The 22,001-nt window shown below is 58.3% G+C and overlaps 3 protein-coding genes across 12 annotated transcripts in view; 2 read left to right on the forward strand and 1 right to left on the reverse strand.

The window, feature by feature from the left end:
• The first annotated feature begins 179 nt into the window (after nt 1–179).
• Nucleotides 180–3,347, forward strand: HAGHL (hydroxyacylglutathione hydrolase like). Of its 3 annotated transcripts, XM_057747907.1 has the most exons (10): nt 180–199; nt 330–360; nt 620–908; nt 1,293–1,357; nt 1,440–1,557; nt 1,637–1,745; nt 1,823–1,926; nt 2,139–2,240; nt 2,542–2,621; nt 2,949–3,330. In XM_057747907.1, exons 3-10 carry the CDS (start codon nt 804–806, stop codon nt 3,115–3,117), a joined length of 852 nt encoding a protein of 283 aa, XP_057603890.1. In that variant the 5' UTR covers nt 180–199; nt 330–360; nt 620–803; the 3' UTR covers nt 3,118–3,330. The 3 variants fall into 3 exon arrangements, with proteins under 3 accessions (XP_057603890.1, XP_057603889.1, XP_057603888.1); XM_057747906.1 differs by lacking the exon at nt 180–199 and having other exon boundaries at nt 231–360; nt 692–908; XM_057747905.1 differs by lacking the exon at nt 180–199 and having other exon boundaries at nt 233–360; nt 2,949–3,347.
• Nucleotides 285–22,001, forward strand: part of MSLN (mesothelin) — a 31,140-nt gene continuing 9,423 nt past the window's right edge. For 2 of the 4 annotated variants that reach the window (XM_057747893.1, XM_057747897.1), the window contains exons 1-2: nt 10,900–11,202; nt 11,833–11,970. The gene's annotated coding sequence lies outside the window, so the exon portion shown is untranslated. Of the gene's footprint in view, nt 361–10,899; nt 11,203–11,832; nt 11,971–22,001 lie in introns of those variants that run through there. The other 2 variants (XM_057747895.1, XM_057747894.1) reach the window with 2 other exon arrangements.
• Nucleotides 3,294–10,721, reverse strand: CIAO3 (cytosolic iron-sulfur assembly component 3). 5 transcript variants are annotated; one of them, XM_057747883.1, is made up of 11 exons: nt 10,617–10,721; nt 9,486–9,581; nt 7,895–8,038; nt 7,469–7,601; nt 6,849–6,983; nt 6,455–6,573; nt 6,173–6,302; nt 5,664–5,736; nt 5,056–5,193; nt 4,485–4,642; nt 3,294–4,396 (listed from the first exon to the last, which is right to left on the reverse strand). In XM_057747883.1, the coding sequence occupies exons 1-11, from the start codon at nt 10,680–10,682 to the stop codon at nt 4,158–4,160; spliced, it is 1,431 nt and encodes a 476-aa protein (XP_057603866.1). In that variant the 5' UTR covers nt 10,683–10,721; the 3' UTR covers nt 3,294–4,157. The 5 variants fall into 5 exon arrangements, with proteins under 5 accessions (XP_057603866.1, XP_057603865.1, XP_057603867.1 ...); XM_057747882.1 differs by having other exon boundaries at nt 6,173–6,353; XM_057747884.1 differs by lacking the exon at nt 10,617–10,721 and adding an exon at nt 9,869–10,578 and having other exon boundaries at nt 6,173–6,353.

The following is a 22,001-nucleotide window of genomic DNA, read 5'->3' on the forward strand; positions in this document are numbered from 1 at the left end:
TGACGGAAGTGGGCTCAGATGTCCCAATCCGGGGCCGGGGGACTCGGGAGGACTGGCTCAGCGGGGTGCCAGGAGGGCTTCGCGGAGGAGGCGCCGCAGCGACGGGCCGGACGTGCGCGCAGCCCTCTCCAGGCACGCGCGCGCTCCCTCCCGCGCACGCGTGCTCCCTGCGCCGTGCTCGGGTCCCCGCCGCGCGCAGGTTCCGGGCCGGCCCGGCGGGCGGGCGCCTCGGGGGCGCGGGCCGTTGGCGGAGGCTGGGGTGGGTGGCGCGCTCCGTCCAGGTCCCGTGACTGAGGCCCGAGGCCCGCCTCTGTCCGTCTGTTCTTCAGGCCGCGCGACCAGCTGGCGCAGCCTGTGCGGGTGAGTGGACGTCCGGGAAAGGGGGCGGTCCGGGGTGGTGGTGCGGCGGGAGGGGTCCTAGGAAGGGCGGGGCCTGGGGAGAGACATTGAGGGGCGGGGTCTGGAGAGGGGCTGACCCAAGGTCGCGCTGCGAGGGGAGGTGGCAGAGGTCTGGCTGGGGGCGGAGCCGGAAAGAGGGCGTGGCTAGGTAGGTGTGGCCTGTGGCGCAGGGGTGGGGCCTGCGGCAGGCGGCGTCTTGGCGAGAGACTGGTCCCCGCAGTTGCAGGTCAACTTAATCCTGGAGCTTGGGATTCCACATGGGCTCTCGGGACCCTCCTTTCCTGGCCTCCAGCGTGTGTGTGGAGCTGACCCCTTCCGCACAAAGCCCTGCCTAAGGTCTGGAGAGGGTAGCCCAACCCTGAGGAGGGGACTCAGGAGGCACGGGGGAGCTGAACTCTGCGACCATGAAGGTCAAAGTCATCCCTGTGCTTGAGGACAACTACATGTACCTGGTCATAGAGGAGCACACGCGGGAGGCTGTGGCCGTGGACGTGGCTGTGCCCAAAAGGGTGAGGACAGGTTTCAGGCAGCGGGAGCACCAATGTGGGTCCAGGCATCTTAGGCCGTGAGCGTCAATCTGTGCTCTGAGACACTCTCCTAACAACAGTGCTGGTGGCAGACCCGTCCCATATTCTCTGATCTCTGGGTATTTGGCGTTTAGGGTTTCTTGATTATTTTGGGTCTCCTCTGAGGTTAGAGCCGTCTCTAGTCCTCTGTTTTCTCCATCTGGTTCCTAACTGTTCTGTGTGCGCTGGACGCTCAGTAACTGTCTGCTGGATCTCTCCTACCCCCAACCCCATCCCCTGTCTGGGGCACTGTGCACCCACGCCTGGCACCCCTACACAGGCAACCACCTGGACCACCTGCATCTCCCTAACTCCCATCCCTTTCAGCTGCTGGAGATCGTGGGCCGGGAGGGGGTATCACTGACCACTGTGCTGACCACCCATTACCACTGGTGAGTGCCATTGGGTGGGCTGAGGCAGGAGAGTGTCACCCCTACCCTGACCCCATGTGATCCTGCTTCCACCCGTTTGTAGGGACCACGCTCGTGGCAATGCGGAGCTGGTGAGGCTGCTGCCGGGTCTGGTGGTGCTGGGTGCGGATGAGCGCATATGTGCGCTGACCCGCAAGCTGGCACATGGCGAGGAGCTACGGGTGAGCGTGCACCCGGGAGGGGTGGGGAGAGCGCCCTGGGCCCAAGCGCCTCACAGGCCCACCTGCTCCTCTGCCACAGTTCGGTGCCATCCACGTGCGCTGCCTCCTGACGCCGGGCCACACCTCAGGCCACATGAGCTACTTCCTGTGGGAAGATGAGTGTCTGGACCCACCCGCTGTGTTCTCGGGTACTGGCTGCCCTGCGCCCACCTGCCCTACCTCCCTATGCCCCGATCTACCCTCTCTGACTTGCCCAACTCCCCAGGGGATGTGCTGTCTGTGGCCGGCTGCGGCTCATGCCTGGAGAGCACAGCTCAGCAGATGTACCAGAGTTTGGTGGAGACGCTGGGCACCCTGCCCCCTGAGACAGTGAGCGGCCTGCCCCTTACCCTCTCACGGGGCCCAGCCTCCTTTGTAACCAGCGCGGTCTGCACCTGCCTTGTGCCAGGGTTCAGGATGACTGCCTGCCAGCCATGGGGACCAGTGGACCAGGCGAGGGGGGGAGGGGTTGGGCCAGTGGGTGTGTCTGCCCATCTCTGCCTATGGCGGTGCTGCACAATCCAGGTGCTTCTTTTCTCCAGAAGGTGTTCTGTGGTCACGAGCACACACTGGGCAACCTCGAGTTTGCACAAAAAGTGGAGCCTTGCAATGACCACGTGAAGGCCAAGCTGTTGTGGGCCAAGGTGTGACCACTCCTCCACTCAGTGGCAGAACTGGAGGGTGGGGCAGGACTGGGACCAGGATGGCACTGAAGGGGTGTTGGTCAGCCATGACCAACCCAGGTGACCAGACCTGGCTTGGCTCCAGGTGTTCTGCCAGCCAAGGCTTCCACTGGTGAGGGAGGGGAGCTGGGCAGCCTACAGGTCTGGCCCATGAGTGACTGCCCTCAGGGTCTAGGCTCAAGCCCCCAGACTGGGGGTGAGCTGAGCCAAGCTGCCTGGAGCTGTCAGACAAGTCTGTGACAAGGGCCTGTGGTCATTCCAGAAGAGGGATGAGGATGATGTGCCCACGGTGCCCTCAACCCTGGGCGAGGAACTCCTCTACAACCCGTTTCTGAGGGTGGCGTGAGTACTGGCCAGCATGTGGGCCCTCCTGTGGGGCATGCGGGAGCACATGGCAGGGCCTGAGCCAGCAAGTCTCTGGAGGACCTGTGTTCTCCCCAGTGGCTGTGCTGCTGAACAGGCTGGCACGGGGCCGGACTGTTGTCCTTTGGGCCTCCCTGGCAGTCATTTGGACACTGAGGGAGGTGTCGGGGGACTGGTTGTTGGGCTCTCTGGCACTGGGGAGAGGCTGCTCTTTAAGTGTCCTCCAACAGTAGCTCTGTCTCCACTGCCACGTCCAGCTTGCCTAGCGGTTCCCCTTGAGCCCCACGGTGCCCCCTCTCCCCGCAGAGAGGAGCCTGTGCGCAAGTTCACGGGGAAGGTGGCCCCAGCTGAAGTCCTGGAAGTGCTCTGCAGGGAGCGAGTGAGCTTTGAGCGGGCAGCCGAGCCACTGCAGCCACAGGCCCGGGCACTCCTCGCGTTGCAGTGGGGGCTCCTGAGCACACCCCGGCTGAAGTGAGCCATGCGTGGGCCGGGCCACACACCATTCCTCCCCTGACCCACAGGAGCATCCAGCCTTGCTCAGCCCTGCCCAGCCTCAGAGGGTGGGTACACTGGCCCTTTCTGGGGGTGGATACCCCTCTCTGGGCCACAGTGAGCCTTGAGACCTGGGTGTTTGCGAAGCCGCCTAGTGGGGTGCACAGGGCTCCTGAACTTTTAATAAAGCTTTGAAAGGCCCCTTTCTCGACGTTGGTGAACACTCTTGAAGAGAATTTGGTTTTAGAGAGAATTCCCTTTACTAGAGGTGAGCTTCTCGGGGACAGGCCTGGTGGGCTGAATGCAGTCTGCTCTCCCCCTGCCCTTTTAAGTGGGGATCCAGCTGTGGACATAGGACTCAGCCAGAAAGACCACTGAAGCCCGACAGCAACAGTCCTTCCTATCTCGACTCAGCCCCTAAAACGCAGGTTCTCAAGCCCCAGAGACCAAAGCTTCATCAAACACCTGGTTCTAGGTGGAGGGGGCACCCATCCGCAGGTGGGATCATGGCTAGGTGCCGCTCTCCTGCCAGTGTCCTCTGCTGCCCAGTGCGGCAGAGTTCCCCAAGCTCTGCTGTGAGCTGGACCAGTCTGGCAGGTTTGGCCTGTCACCACCCTCCACATCACAGCTTCTGGTGACTCTAGAAATGGAGGATGAGAAACCCCCATTTTGCTCTCCCTTAAGCTCCCCATGGGACGTGCTGAAACCCTCATAGCTTAGGCTGCCACAACCCGGAGGAAATAGAGCAACTCTAGGCTCTGGGCCCGTGGAGAGGTTCCAGCAGTTGGTGGAACCTCTGGCCCCCTGCAGTGGGGAGTCTGGGTGAGTGCAGGCTGGAGATCATCTTTACTGGCTGGGGGGCCTGAAGTCCCATCTCTGTGTGGGTCCCAATATCCCCCCAGCTCAGCCAGCATTTTAGGGGTGCACCCTGGGGTCTCAGGCAACTTCCCTGCTGGAGACTCCACTTGTCTTCCTGGGAGTCCCGGTGCTGGCTACAGTGGCCAGGCAGACCCTTGAGGCCTCCTACCACCTGATGCTGAGGCCGGAGCCAGCCTTTTCCACTGCATGGTAGCTTGTGTGCAGCAGGTGGCTGGCCCGCTCTGAGCCCTCACCCTGCAGCCAGTGCCTATACAGTTCCTGGACCCCAGGTGCGTCCTCCGGCGCCTCGGTACTGACCATGTTGTACAGCCTCTCGACCTGCTGGAGAAGCTCTTTGCCATGTGTGTCAGGGGCCTTAAGCTGGCCTCCACCGTTCAAGCAGCCTGTGGCAGAGAAGGATGGGCAGGAGAGTGGTCACAGGGAGGGTGTCGGTGCATGGGGTCCCAGAGGGCCCATTCCGTCCATAGCTACCTGCAGGGCAGGCCATGACTTCCACGTAGTGGTAAGGGCAGCGCCCTCGCTTGAGCTTTTGTACCAAGTTCTGGATGTTGCGGAAGCCGTAGGCCACGGCGAAGTGCAGCAGGACCCGGCCCTCCCTCTCCAGAGTCACCTCCTGGAGGTCCTTGTTCCTGCGGGGACACAGGCCAGGCTGTCCACACTCATGCCCGGGCTCCCTCCTGGGTGGCAGACAGTGACGGGGGAGGGTAGAAAGCTCCCTTCCACGAGCGGAGCAGGTGGCCTCAGTCCCAGCCTCAGCCTCAGCCTCAGTTTCCTGGTCTGTAAAGTGGGAACCCCTCCTTCCTGAGGTCAGATAAAGGCCCCAGCATGCCTTCCCTGGAATGGGAAAGGACACGTTGGGACACTCCCTGTGCCAGGAATACCATCCTGCCACCAAGGGCCTCTAGTGCCCTGGACCACTGTACTGAGGAGACCAAGGGCTGGAGAGCTCTAGCCCCTTCACAGGAGCCAGAGGGACGGCCTAGCTCCTGTCTGGGGCCCCAGGAGGCTACCCTGCCCCCGAGCTCCCGCCCTTCCCACTGACCTCAGGGGTCTGTAGGTGACCTCAGTGACGTGGATTCCAAAGAGCTCCTGGGCTGCATGCCGGAACACGTGCTCTAGGTAGCCTCCCGAGCCGCCGCCCCGATGGCTGGTGGGCTCCTGGGCAGACACACTACTGCACCTGGGGAGGAGGGCACAGCCTTAGGTGGTAGTGGGGCTGCTGTCTGCCAAGGCTTCTGGATAACCTGTCTCTCATGTTTGAGAGTGTTTGCTTTCTAAGTGGAAGATGAGTCGTAGACCCCAGGGCTTTGTGGGTGTGTCTTGGGGAAAAGGACTCTCCCTTCCATCGTGTCACCTGTTCTGGGGAGCTCAGACCTGCATGCAGCTGGGGTCAGCTCTGATGACCACCAGGCAACTGCCCACAGGCCGTCTCGTGAACTCAGCTATCTCTGGGCACTGAGACATATCACGGGGCACACGCAAAACCAACCAGAAGGAAGCTGGGGCAGAGAAGAGGGGGAGGACAGTGCCTGCCCCCACGTTGTCCCTTCTGCTGCCCACCAGGACACCTGTGACCCCAAGGTCGTGAACACCCCAATGCTGGACGAGCTTACTGCCCCCCCCCCCCCGCCATGGCAGATGGCAACGTACAGACTGTCCAGGGGAGCTGGCTCCAGCTCTGACAGCAAGACCCCTTCTTCTTCCAGCAGCTTGAAGACTTCTCCTATGATGAGACCACAGCAGACGCTCTTCAACTGAATCTCAAGAAAAACAAAGACTTGAAAGACCCCCACCACCTGCATCCCTAGCAACCTGGGAGTGGCCAGGCGTCCACCCTCGGCTTGTGAGTGGCAGATGAACCCTGCCAGAGGTGACTCTGCTTCTGAAGGGCCTCTGGCACTGCAGCGGGGCAGACGTGCCCGGCCCCGGGGTGTCCCACGGTGTGCCTGGAGGGGGCAGGGCACTGCATCCCTGGATGGCAACCTTCCCCGGACTGTCTGCCTCCTGGATGGGCATTCATTTCTCTGTCCTTTAAGCATTTGGGAGCCTATGCAAGGCTGCTCAACTCACAGATGGGGTGACCAACGTGAGCCGGGGGGCTGTGCAGTGCGGGGCCCTGCACTGGGGACACGGCGCCAGCCAGGCTCGGGGCCCCGCACCTGTTGTGATGACACAATCCACATCGCGTGTCTGGTGCTCCTGGCTGAAGAAGTCTGCTCTGGAGGCTTCCAGCTTTTTGTCGTAGCAGGGCATCACTGTCACGTGGTAGATCTTGTCGGGGGTCAAATGCTGTGTGGAGGACACAGCAGTGGTGCAGCTGCCTGGCCCCAGCAGCAAAGGCTGAGGCGGGGTGACAGCACAGGCATGGCTGGGAGCACAGTTCTGCGTGTGGGTCCATGACCACTGCAGTCTTGGCTCATTTTGTAACATGTCCCCATTACCTGCTGCTGGGCGAAAAAGTCCTTGACAAGGGAGCCCATGACCTGCTGCGGGGACCGGGCAGTGCTGATGTGGGGGAGGAGGACACTCCCGTGGGTCTTCTCGGCGTAGCAGATCCAGCCTGAGGCCAACACGGGGTGGGGGGTGGGGGGAGTGAGCGGGGCAGTGATGTGATTTTCCGGCACGGACCAACTTGTACAGGAGTTAGGGGCCCACTAAAGAGCCCTGCACCCTGCTGTCACCGACAGCTGTTTCTAGAATCCCTGTGATCACCCCTCGAGGAACTGAAGCAACTACAGGTGACCCTCAGGCAGCTCTTGCTGAAGAGCCCCCCTCCCCCAGCACTCCCGTCACCCACGTCCAGCTGCTGACATTCTGTCCACAGTGTCTGCACACCTGGACAGGCAGAAGTCAGCACGGGCAAGGCCTGCTTGGAGTCAGCCTGTGCTCGGAATCGCTGCACGAACTCCCGCTGGCTCTCAAGGAGGCTGAAGTTCCTCGAGAAGGCTGTATCAAACACGTAGTGTGCCCCTGCAAGGGAGTACCAACCTCAGTCCAAGGACAGCCGCAGTCCGAGGCACTGCCCACTGCATCCCGGAGCAGGGCTCTACCTTCCCATGAGGCATCACAAGACACAGTGGTATGGGGCTTCCTTCTTCTGAGCTCGGTGGCTGCCAGGGACACCCTGCACGCTGCCCGGGGCAGCCACCAGCACCACCACGTCCTCCCAGCCCTGCTCCCAGCATGCAGAGGTCGACCCGTTAATCTGAGCCAGAACCCAACTCAGGCCTGGGAAATGCGCGTTGATGGTGATAATTAAAAACAATACGAGGAGTGGGTGAATTCCAGACTCGGGGATGTGTTCAAATATTAGAATTCAGACAGTTTTCTATTAAAAGGCACTGCTCTCCATTATCAAAACTTCAAGTTCAGTCCAGTGACAGCAGGGCATGAACAGCCCCCCGCCCCCCAGCCCTCTTGTCCAAGCTGGAGCTCACGCAAGGTTCAGCACTGACCTATTTTTTTAAAGAATGCAGTTAATTTCCTGGCAGTGTCTGTAGGATTCAGCTGAAACCTTGCAGCCAGCGACGCTCTGGACTGGGGCGAGACCGAGATGACAACCAGCCTCTGCTGACTGGGTGCCGCCATCTGCAAAGCAAGGGACACACTGCTCACCCTGTGTGTCTACCAGGTTCCCAGCCTGGTTCCGTCAGGGCATGTCATTTCTGCAAACACATAGAACGTAAAGTTTAGGGTTAACACTTCAATGTCAAAATACAAATAATTTACTGAGATCCCACTGACGAAACCTAAAAATGCCAGGAGTCACCAGGAGACATAGGACAAGGGGCACCAGGAGATGAGCTGCCCTGACAAGACGAGCAAGGGATGCCGGGGTTGATGTCGGGTTACAGTGGCGTCCCCAAGTGCACACTGCTCACCTTATTAGCACCTAGAACCTTTTGCAGCTCTTCGTGGCTCTGCTGAGTGATGAGCACGGTCTCTGCCGAGGTGACGCAGCCACTGCATGCCAGGCAGTCATCCAGTGAGATCTTGGCCCTCTCCAGCTTCTTTGCCCCTCCATCCTAGAAGCACGAGAACCTGGTACCTCAAGGGCCCCTCCACATGAGGACGTGGAGCTCTCAAGATGATGGGACCCACAGAACACCTTTGTTCTCTGGCTTACAACACTGACAACCAACATGGTAGTTGGCTGGCTTTATGTGCCATAAGTTTTTCATAGTGGCACCAAATTCTAACTTTGGTACAAACTTGGCTGGCACATCAGATCGTATTTAAGAGGCTTGCTGCCTGCCAGGGGTGGGAGATGGGCATTAAATCTGCAAAGAAGCAGCCGACTCGTCACAGAGGGCCTGAATGGCTGTTGGTTCCCAGGCTGTACTCACAGGGCTGTGGGGACAGGAAAATGCCTAAGGCTAGGCTCTAAAAGGAGGAGGAAGAGAAAGGCAAGGACGAAGATTAAGGGAGAAAGGACAGAGGGACAAGGAGAGGGGCAGAGGGAGGGAGGAGGTAGCGGGAGCCTGTGTCCCCCTGGGCTATGCTCGCCCAACGCCGGCACAACAGAGGAGTGGGCGAAGGACACGAGGGCAGTCACAGTGTCAGGCTCAGCCAGACCGTCACAGAACCTGTGTTCAAGCCGGTCTCTAGGCTGATGCTGGGCAACTCTTCTCAGCTGCAAATGACCCCAGCAGAGCCCTTTCATGCCTTCTGCACACACAGGAGTGGTCTGAGCCAGGGCCAGGTGAGCTTCAGGGACCCAGAATGTGTCCAGGAGGCTGATGAGACTGGAACTCCCTTCCAGCCCAGCTTACTAGGGCTGATTTTGCACTAAAGCCACAATTTGAGCTCAGTGCATTTTCCCAAGTCAGATTGGCCCCAAGGCCAGGCTGTGATGCTGTGCTGAGCAGGAGGTTGATGTGCTTCCAACTTCCCTCCAGATCAACCACTGGTGCTCTGGAGCAGGGCCCACTGGGTCCCTAAAAAAGGACCCAGTCTCCCATGCTGTGCCGGGCTTGGGCAGGGCCCATGGCATGCTGCTGGGTCACCCTCCTGGGCTGAGTGCAGAGTGGCTCTCTGTGAATGCTGGATCCCCCTGTCTGGTCCCACCATGAGCCAGCCCGTGGCCCATCGCCTGCGTGGGAGGGATCCCTGGGCCAGCGCGCCTGTGATGCCTGTGGTCCATGGGATGGCAGAGATGTTCTCCAGAGTCCAGACGTCAAACAGTCGGGGTAAATTTTAACGCCATTAGATTAGGATCTTGTCATTGCTAAATTAAACAGGAAGTAGGAGTTCACTAAGAACAAGCGGTCTGGACTAGAAAATACTACACATTTAGAACTCAGAGAGAGAGGGAGAGAGGGAGGGGATGTGGGAACTGCCATCTCTGCAAAGAGCCCTCTGCAGAACAAATCTGAGAAAGGATTGATGAGACGAGGAAGGTCCGATGGTCACTGCACTTGTCACCAGACAGAGCAGCGAAATGTGTTTCAGGTCAACTGAGCTGGAACTTACCTGAGTGACTTGGAAGTAACTCCCATCATCTTCGATGTGGATCTTGGCCACGCCGCTTCCTGGCCTTTTATCCACCTTCATGGGCTTGATGCAATCCTATACCAGTAAGAGACCCCAACGGTCCCCTGAGTGCGCAGAGGTGGAGGAAGAGGGGCAGCATATTGGCCACACCACCGTCTGGGACAAAAACTCTGCGGTAACTTCCATCGTCCTGCCACAAGAGCAGTCTGAGCGCTATGGATCTTGTCTTTGCAGCGGACTCGCGCCCGGCCTGACACCCTGCCCGACCGAGAGTCGCTCTGCAAGTCACAGTCAGATGCAGGCAGTGCTGACTGCGCCTGCACACTAACCTGTCTGCAGACACCGCCAACTCCAACCCTCACCTTCCGCAGCAACCCTCACGTTCCTCAGCGTAAATGGCTGGTGGGGCACCACACGTAGGGCCCGTAGCCAGTGTTTCATAGGCTGCTGAGAGGAAGCCAAGGGGTCGCCAGGAACGCCTGGCCCCGCCCAGTTCCTGGAAAAAAGTTCCTTTCTCTCCCCAACTCCAGGAATTCTCGCGGTCTCTCTCCTCACTAGGAGGACCTCGTTGGCCATCGCATTCTCAAAGAGAACCAGCCCCGGAAAGCCTTGGCAGGAGGCCTGTCCGAGCTCCTCCTGCCGTGGTGCCGGGACCAGCCCCGTCCGCCCCGCCTCCTGGGACGCCTTAGCTATGGCCTTTCGAGCCCGGGTCCTGCACGGCTGGTGGCAACCGATAAGCGGGGACACCAGATGAAGGCGGCTGGCTCCCAAGTGCAGCTGGCCTGTCCCCTTTGGGGGCAAGCTCTGTCTTCCTCCCCGGGGGCGACACCTACGACGGCCACCGCGGTGACTCCAGCGGATCACCTCCCCTGCCCTCGCAGCGGGGTGGGGCCGTCCCACCCTATTCGCGCACAAGGAACTGGCCAGGGAAGCTCGGCAGGGTCTCCCGCGCCCCAAGCTGGGTGACTCCGGCTGCCGTGGCCGCCTGGGAAGGGTACGCGGAAGCCCCGGGCTGTGCGACCCAGTAGCCCTGCTTCCGAGCCTCTCTTTCAGCGGAGAGACTGCGGTGGAGGGGGCTCCCCGCACACGGCCGCCGCCCAGCCAGCCCACCTGAGACGGCGCGATGAAGTCGTCCAGGTCGGTCAGCTGCAGGGCCCCGCTAAAGGGAGACGCCATGACGCCACGGTGCCGCCGGCCGCCACACGCAGGCGTCGCCAAAAGCCGCGAAACGGCGAGGCGGTTCCGCCACGCTGCCGGAAAGTGCCCACTTGGCGCATGCGCGACTGGCCCAGCGGCCGGGCGCCTTAAAGGCGCTCGCCCCCTGCAGGCAAGCTCGGGCACCTCTCACCTTCCCCGCCGCCAGGGCGCGGGCCGGGGTGGGGGGGGCAGAGGGGCGGTGGGGAAGCGGGGCTCCTCCCTCGCGGTCCCGGGCTCACCTGTCGGCCAGGTGTGCGGCCCCCGGCATCTCTGCCCCGGGAGAGATGCAACGGACTTGCTTTACTTGGTTCCGGACGCAGTCCAAGAACCCAGAAGGGCGCCGGGCACGCAGAGGCGCCCAGTTCCTGCTGAAGAGAGAAGAAAATGAGGGTGACAGGGATGGGGAGCCGATCCTCCCGAGGCTGCGGCTCAGCCCTGGGCTTCTCAGAGGGAGCCCGCGGTTACGTCGGAGGACAGCTTGAGAAAACTCCATTTCCCGGTGAGATTTCATTACCTGAGACAGAACCGCTTCTGGCTGGACTCAGTTCTTATTTTTTTTTTTTTTTTTTGGCTGCGTTGGGTCTTCGTTGCTGCGCGCGGGCTTTCTCTAGTTGTGGCGAGAGGGGGCTACTCTTCGATGCCCTGCGGGGGCTTCTCATTGCGGTGGCTTCTCTTGTTGCCGAGCACAGGCTCTAGGCACTTGGGCCTCAGTAGTTGCAGCACATGGGCTCAGTAGTTGTGGCACGTGGGCACTAGAGTGCAGGCTCAGTAATTGTGGCACACAGGCTTAGTTGCTCCACCACACAGGAATCGAACCCGTGTCGCCTGCATTGGCAGGAGGATTCTTCACCACTACACCACCAGGAAAGTCCCTGGACTCACTTCTTGAGTGGTCATATACATGTAGTGACCACTTTTTAATGGGGGCTTTCCAGAAAACTCCAGTGGTCCAGTCTAGCCCATCCCTGGTCCCCACGTGGGCCCAGCCCTGAAGGTGCCCTGGCAGGATCAGCCCCAGAATATCCCCTGGGCATGATCTCACGTTTTGGGTGCCCATCCCAGCCTGTGTTCTTCTTGGAGTTCTTGTCCTGACATGGGCTCTACCTGGTGACTCTCCACCTGCCTGCAGGTTAACTGTGGGGTCAAGGTGCCCAAGGCCCACCTCCTGGCACAGCCTCTTCCAGCACCTGCCGTGGCTCCTCTTGGATTCCAGGACGGGAACTTCCTTCTCAGCAGCGAGAGGGGCTTTCCGCAGGGGCCGTATCTGGTAGGCTTCTAGGCCCCAGCATCCCTGTCCTGTTAATATCTTAGGTCTGGGGTATGATACCTGAAATCTCAACAATCTCACTCATTATTGGAACCAGGCAAGTACCAAATAAACTTAATTTCACTTCAGTGCACCAGAGGATGTTTACTAAAAATGTGTGAGAATAACAAGGACTGTTGGGATTGGGGTAGGATGAGGGTTGGTTAGGCTCGGGTGATGGAGAGGGTTTATAGCAGTGGGGGCTCTGGCGGAGGCTGGGGAACAAAGAAGGGCTCTTCTAATGAGAGAGGGGGACAGTTTGACGTGTAGATATGCAGGGCTGTTTCCATCTTTCTTTCCCCCAGAGCCAGTGGAGCAAAGGTGGGGGCTAGTCAAAAGGTGGAAACAGCCCAAAGGGCCATCGGCAAACGTGGATAAAGAAATGTGGTCCACCCACACCATGGCCTGTCATTCAGCTATAGAAGGATGAAGCGCTGACACACTGTAACGTAGATGAATTCTGAAGACACTGTGTTCAGTGAGTGAGCCAGACGCAGATGCCGCTAGTGTGTGATTCCACTTATGTGAGATGTGCAGAACAGGCAGGTCCAGAGAGACAGAAAGTAGATTAGAGGTTACCAGGGCCTTGGGAAGGGGTTTCAGTTTGGGATGATGAAAAAGTTTTGGAAATAGATAGTGGCGATGGTTGCACAACATTGTGAATGTAACTCACGCCCCTGAATTGTACGCTTAAAAATGGTTACAGTGGCCAATTTTGTTATATATATTTTAACACAATTTAAAAATTAATAACATCATATGTTAAAAACCACTGACTTGCACACTTTAGGCAAATTGCATGGTATGTGAATTTATATTTCAATAAAACTGTTAAAAAAAAACAATGGGGCTGGAGGCTGCCACTCAAGCTGGCTGCCTCAAGGTGGCCCCCAGAGGCCCAGGCAGTAAGGACACCCTGGTCTGCCCAGTTTTGAACCATCAGCCCCGCTGTCCCTGTAGAAGTGCCAAGGTGACTGCCAGAGCCAGTTTCTGGTTAAAAAAAAAGCTGAGCCGGGGTTTTCTCCGCCACCCCCCCCACCCCCCCACGACGAGGGCAGATCCTCCTCCTGCCTGCTCTGGGTAGAGCCAGGAGCAGAGACTTTTCAGCCCCTCGAGGGTCTTCCATTAACTCACAGCCATGTCCCTAGAGACCCTCGCCCCTGGCGTGCCTGCTCTCACGTTTTGCAAATTGTTTCATCATCGTTATTATCAAGCATTCACCCTGCACTTCCCATGTGCAATACCAGCGTTTACACACGTAGGGGACCTTGAGGGCCAGATGAGGACACGGGGCAGGGGCAGAGGGGCTGGGGCCCCTGAGGCTGTACTTGGTGGACCTGTGCCAGCTGCCCCGATGCTGGGGCTGTGTGTGGGCACCCCTTTCCCTGAACTGGAGCAGGTGCTGAGCCTGGCCTCTGCTCTGGATGTGCCCACGGGACCCGCTTTGTCCAAAGCTGACCGTCGACCATCTGATCGCTGGATGGGAGTGGTCAGGGTTTCTCCCGAGGCGTGTGGAGCTGCCTACCGCTCCTGCGGTTGGGCTCAGAGTTTCACGCTGTGAGGGGTCGGACCCGTGTTCATGTCCTGTGGCTGTTGGAACAACCCCACGGTGTGGGAAGACATTCTGGAACCTTTTTGAAACATTGAAAATGTTGAAGTATGTGGGCCGAGCGATGGGATTCAGAATGTCCTGCTTGAGCAGTGGAGGAGCTGAGGGTGTGGGGCGTGGAGACTAATATCACCCTGTTTGGTCCTGAGGGATGGCTGGTTAGCCAAAGACGGGTAAGATTCCTCAGAGGAGGAACAACCTAAGACAGGCACAGCCGCAGAGGGGCCAACAGGGGTGGTACATAGAGCCTTCCTTATATCACCGTGTTTGGCCCTAGAGGATGACTGGTTAGCCAGAGACGGGTAAGATTCCTCAAGGGAGGAACAACCTAAGACAGGCACAGTCGCAGAGAGGCCAACACGGGTGGGGCACAGACCCCTAATATCTGAGAGAGGTCTCCTGCCCCCAGGGCTGTTTTGCTCTCCACCCCCAGCTCAAATCCACACCTGCTCAACTCGGACCCAGGAAGTAAACAAAGATAATTGCCTCAATCATGTGAGGCCTTTGACTGTTTATGAGTGTAACCTGAGAATGTTAGCCCACGAACTCAATAAAAGCAGCCTGGGATGAGTCAGCGGGGCTCTTGATCCGAGAGGTCTTGAGCCCCCCGGTCCCACTTTTCTCTTCAGTCTGTGTCTGTGTCTTCTTCAAGCTTGCGGCACCCGTCACTCACCTCGAGTCGCCGAGCTGGTCTCGGCACCACGGCTGGGAGGCTTAAAACCACAGAAGTGTATTCTCTTGTAGCTCTGGAGGCCAGAAGTCTGAAATCAAGGTGTTGGCAGGCCCGTGCCCCCTCTAAAGGCTCCGGGGGCGGGGGGCGGGGCGGGGAATCCTTCCCATCTCCTCCAGCCTCTGGAGGCTCCAGGCATTCCTGAGCCTGAGCCACATCCCTCCAACCTCTGTCTTCATTCATATGGCTCCTGTGTGTCTTCTCCCCTCCCTTATCCTGTAAGGATACTTGGATTTAGGGCCACCCTAATCCAGGATGAGCCCTTCTTGAGATTCTTAACTTAATTACATCGGCAAAGTCTCTTTTTCCAAATAAGGCCTCATCCACGGGTACCGCTGGAGAGATATCTGGGGGCTTACCATTCAGTCAACTGCAGGCCACATGTCCAAGTTTTCGTGGGACGCTGGGGGTCAGAGGACAGCTGTATGATGGGGTGCATCTCACCTGGCTGTAGCCCACCTCCTACAGGGATTGGGCAGGTCCTCAGGGCACCGGTGGGATGGAGGGGAGGAAGGCCCCAGTGCTGAGGAGCACTAGCCCAGGGCTGGGCCAGCAGCTGTCTTTTTGAGGCAAACAGCCTGTGTGCAGTGGGAATAAATGGCCCAGGTGGGGACAAGTAAAAGGTGTTTTGTCTTTTCCAAAATAAATTAAAAATTTTCCTAAACATGTGATTTCAAACATTTACTGAATCCTTTAAGGGCCCCCCAAATTGGACAGAAGTGGGGTTCCACGTGGCTGGGGTGTAGGAGCAGGGACCTGTGTCCAGGGTGTAGCGCACACGGTCAAGGTCTCTGCACTCCACGGGACCCACCTAGATGCCCCACATTGGGCATAGGGTTGGAGAGGGGTGACCAGGGCCGTGGGGAGGGACTTCCTGCTGCTGCCCCAGCACTGCAGGGTCACCTGCTGAGAGGTGCTCAGTATTAAGTTTGGGGGCCCAGGAGCTGCCAGGTGGGAGGAGTGGGGAGACTGCAGGATTGCAAGCCCCTGCCCGCGCGGCTGCAGGGGACATGCGTCCCAGGGGCCTGCCTCAGGCAAGTGTCTGAGGACAAGGCCAGCCTCGTACCCAGCCAAGTGGCTCTCACCTTCTAAGCCTGCCCCCACGCTCTTTATAAACCGGGGACTCTGTTGTTTGTTAATGTGGGCAGCCAGCTAGGGGTCTCCTTACGAGGGGAGAGTCTTCACCTTCAGGGGGTTCTAGGCAGATCAGCCCAGGTCTCTGCTGGTCCTGGGTGCTCCCCCCACCCCACGTCAGTGGACGTGGGGGCATGGCCTCCAGGCCTGTCCCTGAAGCCACTTTCACTGCCCTCAGAGGCGTCTCCAGGCTCTGAGAGCTGGGGAGCAGGGAGGCCCCACGTGGGGCGGGTCTGACGCGAGGGTGGTCCCTGTGCCTCTCACTCTAGAATCCAGGAGAGAAAGCTCCCCGGTTGCCTGAGGGGGCCCCACCCCAGCCGCCTGGGCACACCCCTGGGCTGAGCAGGGCTTTATTTGGTGAAAGGAATTACTGTGGGCGATGAGCACGTCATTAGCAGCATAATCAACAGCGGGCGCCTTCCCGCTGGGGCCACCACATCTTGTCAACAGGTGTGAGCCCAGCAACAGCCCTGGGAGGCCTGGTGCACGCGGCAATTAGCACCTAATGAGAGGCAGGCAGGGCCGGGAGAGGAGGGGGCTCAGGAAGAGCCCAGCAACCCTTTGGGGTCCCCCCTCTTCTCCTGCCTGGTGGGCGGGGGCTTCAGGAAGAGCTGGCCACAGAAAGGACCTGGCTGTGCAGTGGTGACACACACCTGTCCACAGGCACGGGAGGTTGGCCTGTGGACAGGTGTCCCCAAGCAGGGGGCCCAGAGACCACCTCTCCATGGGGACAGTGGGCCCAGCAGCCCCAGCAGGGAGGCTGAGAGGAGCCCCTCTACTGGCTGATGGGGTGCTGGGTACAGCAGCCCCACACCTCTGCCGCAGGGCCTGAGGGCTTTGGGCCTGTGAAGGGCGGCCAGGCACCTGGTCTGTGCTCTCAGTAGGGTGAGTGCAGGTCACTAAGCTGGCTTCTGTGGCAGCTCTCCAGGGGATCTGCTAAACCATCACATCGGCCTGTCCCAATGGCAGGTTTGCAACTGGTTTGCGGTGCTGTCAGCCCCGGCCACCATGTTAGAGCGTCAGGCCGGCTCGTCTGCAGCCCCGGGGGCCCCTTGCATTCAGTCTCCAAGTTGTCAGGGGGCATCTGGAGCAGCTGAGGAAGCGTATGCCTGGCAGCAGGGTAGTGGAGCTGCTGGGCGGGGGGTCTCCACCCAGGCCAGCACGGCCTGTGATGGCCCACAGCCTGCAGATCTGTGGGCTCACCCAGCAGGTCCTGGGGGCTTGGCTTCTGGAAAGGCAGCCCCTCCATCTGTCGTAGGACCTCTGGCCCCCGTGGCCCTCACAGCAGGACTGGGGCTGGTTGGCCCAGGTACACTAGGCAGGAGCACAGGGTGTCCACCAGCCTGGCCCTGAGAAGGTGACAGGCTCTGAGACAGGCTGGGCTGCCCACCCAGACTTCCCAGGGGTCAGGGTTCACAAACATGTCCCTCCGTGGCATGCTGGCGGCCAGCAGCACCCGGCGATCCTCAGGGGCACCCCCTTTTTGGGGACACAGGCATCATTCCTGTGCCCTGCTGCCACGTCTGACCCCCACCTGACTCCCCCATCTGTCAACACCCCACCAGCCCTGTGTGTGGCCCTAGACGCTGTCTGCCCATCCCGTCTCCCAGCCCCCACCACCCCGGACTGGCTCTTCCCCACTTGGCCCTGCGCCCTGGCACCTTCCAGGGTGCTCCATGGAGCTCCCCAGGGGGGCCAGCTCAGACAGCCCCCACCCCAGGGGACAGCTCTGGGATGTGACCCACATGTGCCTGGAGGCCACTTGGCCATTGGAAGCCTGGCTGGTTTTCTCTGCGACATTCTTACTGGTTTGTGAAGGTTAGGTCTGACTGCTGCCTGTGGGAGGAAAGTGTGCTTTGGGGCCCCAGCAGCCAGGCCTGGCGAGCCTCCAGCTTGTGAGATGGTGGGCCCTCGTCAGGAGACCCCACCCCAGGCTCCCTTTCCCCCTCATCCTGCAGAGCCACAGCACCTGGGGGTCCTCTGAGCCCCCAGAAGATGATATCTTTCTTGTGTTGGGGGCACTGGGACTCTCGAGGAGGAAGCCGGCAGCCTTAGTGTGTGGGGCGGAGAGGGATCCACTTTGCAGAGCAGGAGACCCCGGCAGGGCCCCGTGTGTGCCCAGGGTGGGGTCCTGCAGCTGCCCATCAGCCTGGCCATACCCCCACCCTGACAGCTGTTAGCCTGGCCAAGGAGGGCGGCAGCCCTGAATTCTCTGAGGTCCTGGCCCATCTCTCCATGTCTGCCTTGGTTCCCCTTCCGTGGTGGGTGTGGAGGAGGTGACCTGGGACCCCTCTAGGGTCAGCCCTTGTTCCCCATCCCTGCCCTCTCCACACACCTTGCAGTCCTCCACACCCCAATCCGGACCCTTCCCCCTGAGGTGGCCACGTCTGCGGGCAGGTGTGTCTGTGTGTGAGTGGCCTGTGTTCTCTCAGAATTGGAAACATTCCGGGAGCCCGAGGACAGTGGGGAAGCAGTGACCTCAATGGTCATGTGGGGTGGCCCCCAGCACCACTCGGCCACTAACCCTTGGAAGCTGTCCTGGAACATGGTGGGGGCCTTGCAGGTCGAAGGAGGACCTACTGTGTGGGCTTGGTGGTGCCGAGTGGGGCACAGGACCAGCCTGAGGGCCGGGTGGGAGGGGCTGGGTACTCCATCCCAGGTGCCCAGGATGCCTGCCACGTGGAGGCCAGGTGCCAGTCTTGAGGCTCACCTGGAGAGTTCCAGGAAGAGCTGGTCCAGGACCTGGTCCACAGCCAGCTTCTGGGTGATGGCGCCTGAGGCCACAGGGAAGGTGGCCACCTGGGCTGGCACAAGTCTATCCAGGACCCGGGCCTGGGGTGGGCACTGCCCATCAGCCTGGCTGTACCCCCACCCTGACACCTGTTAGCCTGGTCGTCCCCTGGCTTCTGTCCTCCGACCTGTCTGCTCAAAGTCACCCTCCCCCGCCTCCCTCTCCCTCCTCGTCACCCCTCCCTCACTGTGCCTGAGGTTCTAGCCCAGCAGGTGCTTCGCTGGAGACATGCTGTTTCCCAGGTGTCCTTCCAGCCACAGCTGGGAGTTTGCACCCCTGTGGCATGTGAGGGTACCCGGGGGCCCCTTCTCAGCCCACACTGGGGTTCATATGCCTGCGGGGGAGACAGCCCCCAAGCCTGGGCCCTGGGATGGGCCCTTCGGGGTCTAAGCCTGACCTCTGGCTCTAGTCAGGGCCGCCCCCGAGCCCTACCCATCCCCTGCCCCCCAGTGACCGCCCCAGGATCCTGGACTGCGGTGAGGTGGGGGGGTCAGAGGGTTAAGGTTGCCCTGCCTACCTACCCTCACCCCCAGATGCCTTGTAGGTCATGAAGTTTCTGTAGATGCTCTGGGTGCCAGCGCAGGGAGCAGCTTGAAGACACTGCTGCAGCCCCTCATTCTTGAGTCAGGGCACGTGGGCGGAATCACACCCAGGCCCCCCCAGACCTGGGGCCAGGCCTGTCCACGCCTGCCTACTCCTACATCTGCCGGAAGGCACTGCAGAGGTGTCCGCCAGGGCCCGGGCCAGGACGGCGCCATCCACAATCAGCAGGAAGGGCCACAGGCGAGCCTGGCCACAGTGCGTAACGTCCTGGCTGTGCTGCCTCCGGAGGCTGGGCCCCAGGAGGTGGCAGCAGAGGCCCAGCGGGGGGCAGCTGGGCAGCTGGGCATGAGGAACAAGAGTTGGCTGGGCACATGGTGATCCTGTGCCCCTCTGCACCCCCCAGCTCAGGACAGCCACTCACAGGCACCAGCTCATCTGGAAGCAGGCCAGGGACAGTATACTCAGGAACATGGCCAGCGGGGCCAGCAGAGTTGAGATCAGGAAGTCTTCCTGGAAGTGGTGACCGGGAGCAGAAGCTTACTGACAGGTTGGCCCCAGGCTCCAGGCCGGCAAACTTTGGTCCCCTTTTCTATTTTGCACACATCGAGGGACAGATTTTTTGAGAAGTCAGAGCAAGAGCCAGCCTACGGAGCTTGGGGCATGGCTCCTGCCCTCTGAGGACATGGGTCCTGCCCGGAGGAGCTGGCTGGCTGCCTTTGGCCTCGTGGGAATTTTCAGATCAGAGCTAAATGGGTCCAGCAGTGGAAGCAGCGAAGCCAGGACTGACTGTTTATCCAAATTCTTAGGCATGGCTGGAGGGGCCCTGACGAGAATGAATTAGGCATGTGAAAATAAAATTAAAAAGTTTTTTTTTTTTAACGGGCACAATAAACAGCCCCCAAATCATTTGGTTCGCTCAAAAAGAGTGAAAAAGCCAAGGGCTGCCTGACCACAGCTGATAGGACACTCAGGGGTCTCGGGTGAGGGGTGGGCGAGTGGAAGCACGTGGTGCATCAGGACAGTGCCTCGAGGAACCAGGGCCGCTGTCTTCTGTCCACGTTTGTCTACATTTCTTTAATGAGCTTCACTTACTTTTGTTTATTACAAAAAAAAAACTATCGCTGGCTGTGTCTCAACACCTGTTATTACTCACCTTTCTAATTTCGTACATCTCCTGTTTGAGTCCAGCTTTCGAAGTTTCCTGCAAAGGTTAAACCTGGCTTCACAAGCCACTAGCCACTCAGCCTCCCTGTGAGAATTCCTGGTCATCTCCTGAGCCCCGTTTCTATTGGTTTCCGGCTTTTCTTGTTGATGTGTGGTTCTCCATGTGTTCTTCCTGAGCCATGGCATTTAGGTGTCGGACGACTCTTCTCTCTGTCTGACACCCGCCTGTTAGCTGCCGGTTTGTCTGTTGAATAAGGGTCCTTGATTCTGATGAAGCCTGATAACCCAGCCCGTGCAGTGCAGGTGCTGTTGGGGTTCTTGGCATCTCCTCAGCCACACATACGTCTTTAACACATTGGGTATCCAACTTGTACACGATGTAATCTAGGGGTCTTGCTTTACTTTTCTTCTCTCAGGGGGTCCTGTTTTCCAACACATCGGCCTCACGGACCTGCCCCTCCCCTCCCATTGCTTTGCCGAACCATCTCCCCATGTATGAAGCCCCACATGCGGATGGGTGTGTTTTGCCTGAAATCTCTAGTCTGTGCTTTTCTCTGTTCCTATCTTAATCACTGTAGCTTTGTCTTAATATCTGGGAGCCTGCCTCTTCTTTTTAGATCACGGATTTTTATTCTCTTTATTTTTTGAATTAATTTGTTGAATTCCTGAAAAAAAAGTCCTCCTAGAATTTTTATTAGGGTTGAATTGAGTTTATAGAATAATGTCAGGGGCCCTTTATCATGCTGGATTCTTCCACGTAAAGTTAGGTGTTCTGTCTTCCTAGTTAGGTTGATTTCCAGAGACTTTGTGGATTTCATTGTTATAGAAATGATATATTTTTCTATTAAATCTGTTTTTGACATACAGGAATGCTATTGACGTTTTATTGTGGTAAAATATACATAAAACAAAATCTACAATTTTAATGATTTTTAGATGTACAATTCAGTAGCATTAAGTACATTCGCAATGTCACGTAACCATCACCACTGTCCATTTCCAGAACTTTTTCATCTTCTGAAACAGAAACTGTGTACTCATTAAACAATAACTCGCTTCCCCACCCCCTTCTGGTAACCTCTGCTATACTTTCCGTCTCTGTGGATTTCCCTAATGTGGACATTTCATGTGAATGGAATCACACAATATTTGTTCTTGTATCACTGCGCATAGTTTTCTAGGTTCATACATGTTGTAGCATGTATAAGAACTCCATTCCTTTTTATGGCTGAATAATACTCCACTGCGTGAATTATACCGCATTTCACTTATCGATTCATCTGCCAACACGCATTTGGGTTCTTTTCCCCTTTTGGCCTTTGTGGATAACGCTGCTGTGAACGTGGGTGCACGAATATCTGATTCAGCCCTATTTGCAAAACTTTGGAGTATATCTTAATTGCTGGGTCATGTGGTAATTCCGTGCTTAAGTTGTTTATTTATTTATTTATTTATTTGGCTGTGCTGGGTCTTTGTTGCAGCGTGCGGGCTTCTCTAGTTGCGGTGCACAGGCTCTAGAGCTCACAGGCTTGGTAGTTGTGGTGCACGGGCTTAATTGAGGTCTGTGGGATCTTAGTTCCCCGACCAGGGATCAAACTCAGGCCCCTGCATTGGGAGCATGGACCACTAGGGAAGTCCCCTGGGGCATATCTTAAATTGCTGGGTCATGTGGTAATTCTGTGCTTAAGTTTTTGATGAACCGCCAGACTGTTTTCCACACCATTGTACATCCCCGTCAGCAATGCACAGTGTAACAGTTTCTCCACATCCTTGCCAACACTTGTTATGCTATTGATTTTTAAATGAATCTTATTGTGGTACAGTTTATGCACAATAAAGGCATCCGTTTAAAGGGTACAGTCCCGAGAGCTTTGGTGGTTACACACACCCATGAAACCTCCAGCCCAGTCGAGACAGACCATTTCCATCACCCTGGAAAGATTCCTTGCTGTACTCCTGTGAACAGGAATGCTGAGTTTTAGGGAAGCGCCTGGCCCCTGGCAACCACTGATGTGCTTTTT

Source organism: Hippopotamus amphibius, chromosome 9 (genome assembly GCF_030028045.1).
Source record: "Hippopotamus amphibius kiboko isolate mHipAmp2 chromosome 9, mHipAmp2.hap2, whole genome shotgun sequence".
Taxonomy (NCBI): domain Eukaryota; kingdom Metazoa; phylum Chordata; class Mammalia; order Artiodactyla; family Hippopotamidae; genus Hippopotamus; species Hippopotamus amphibius.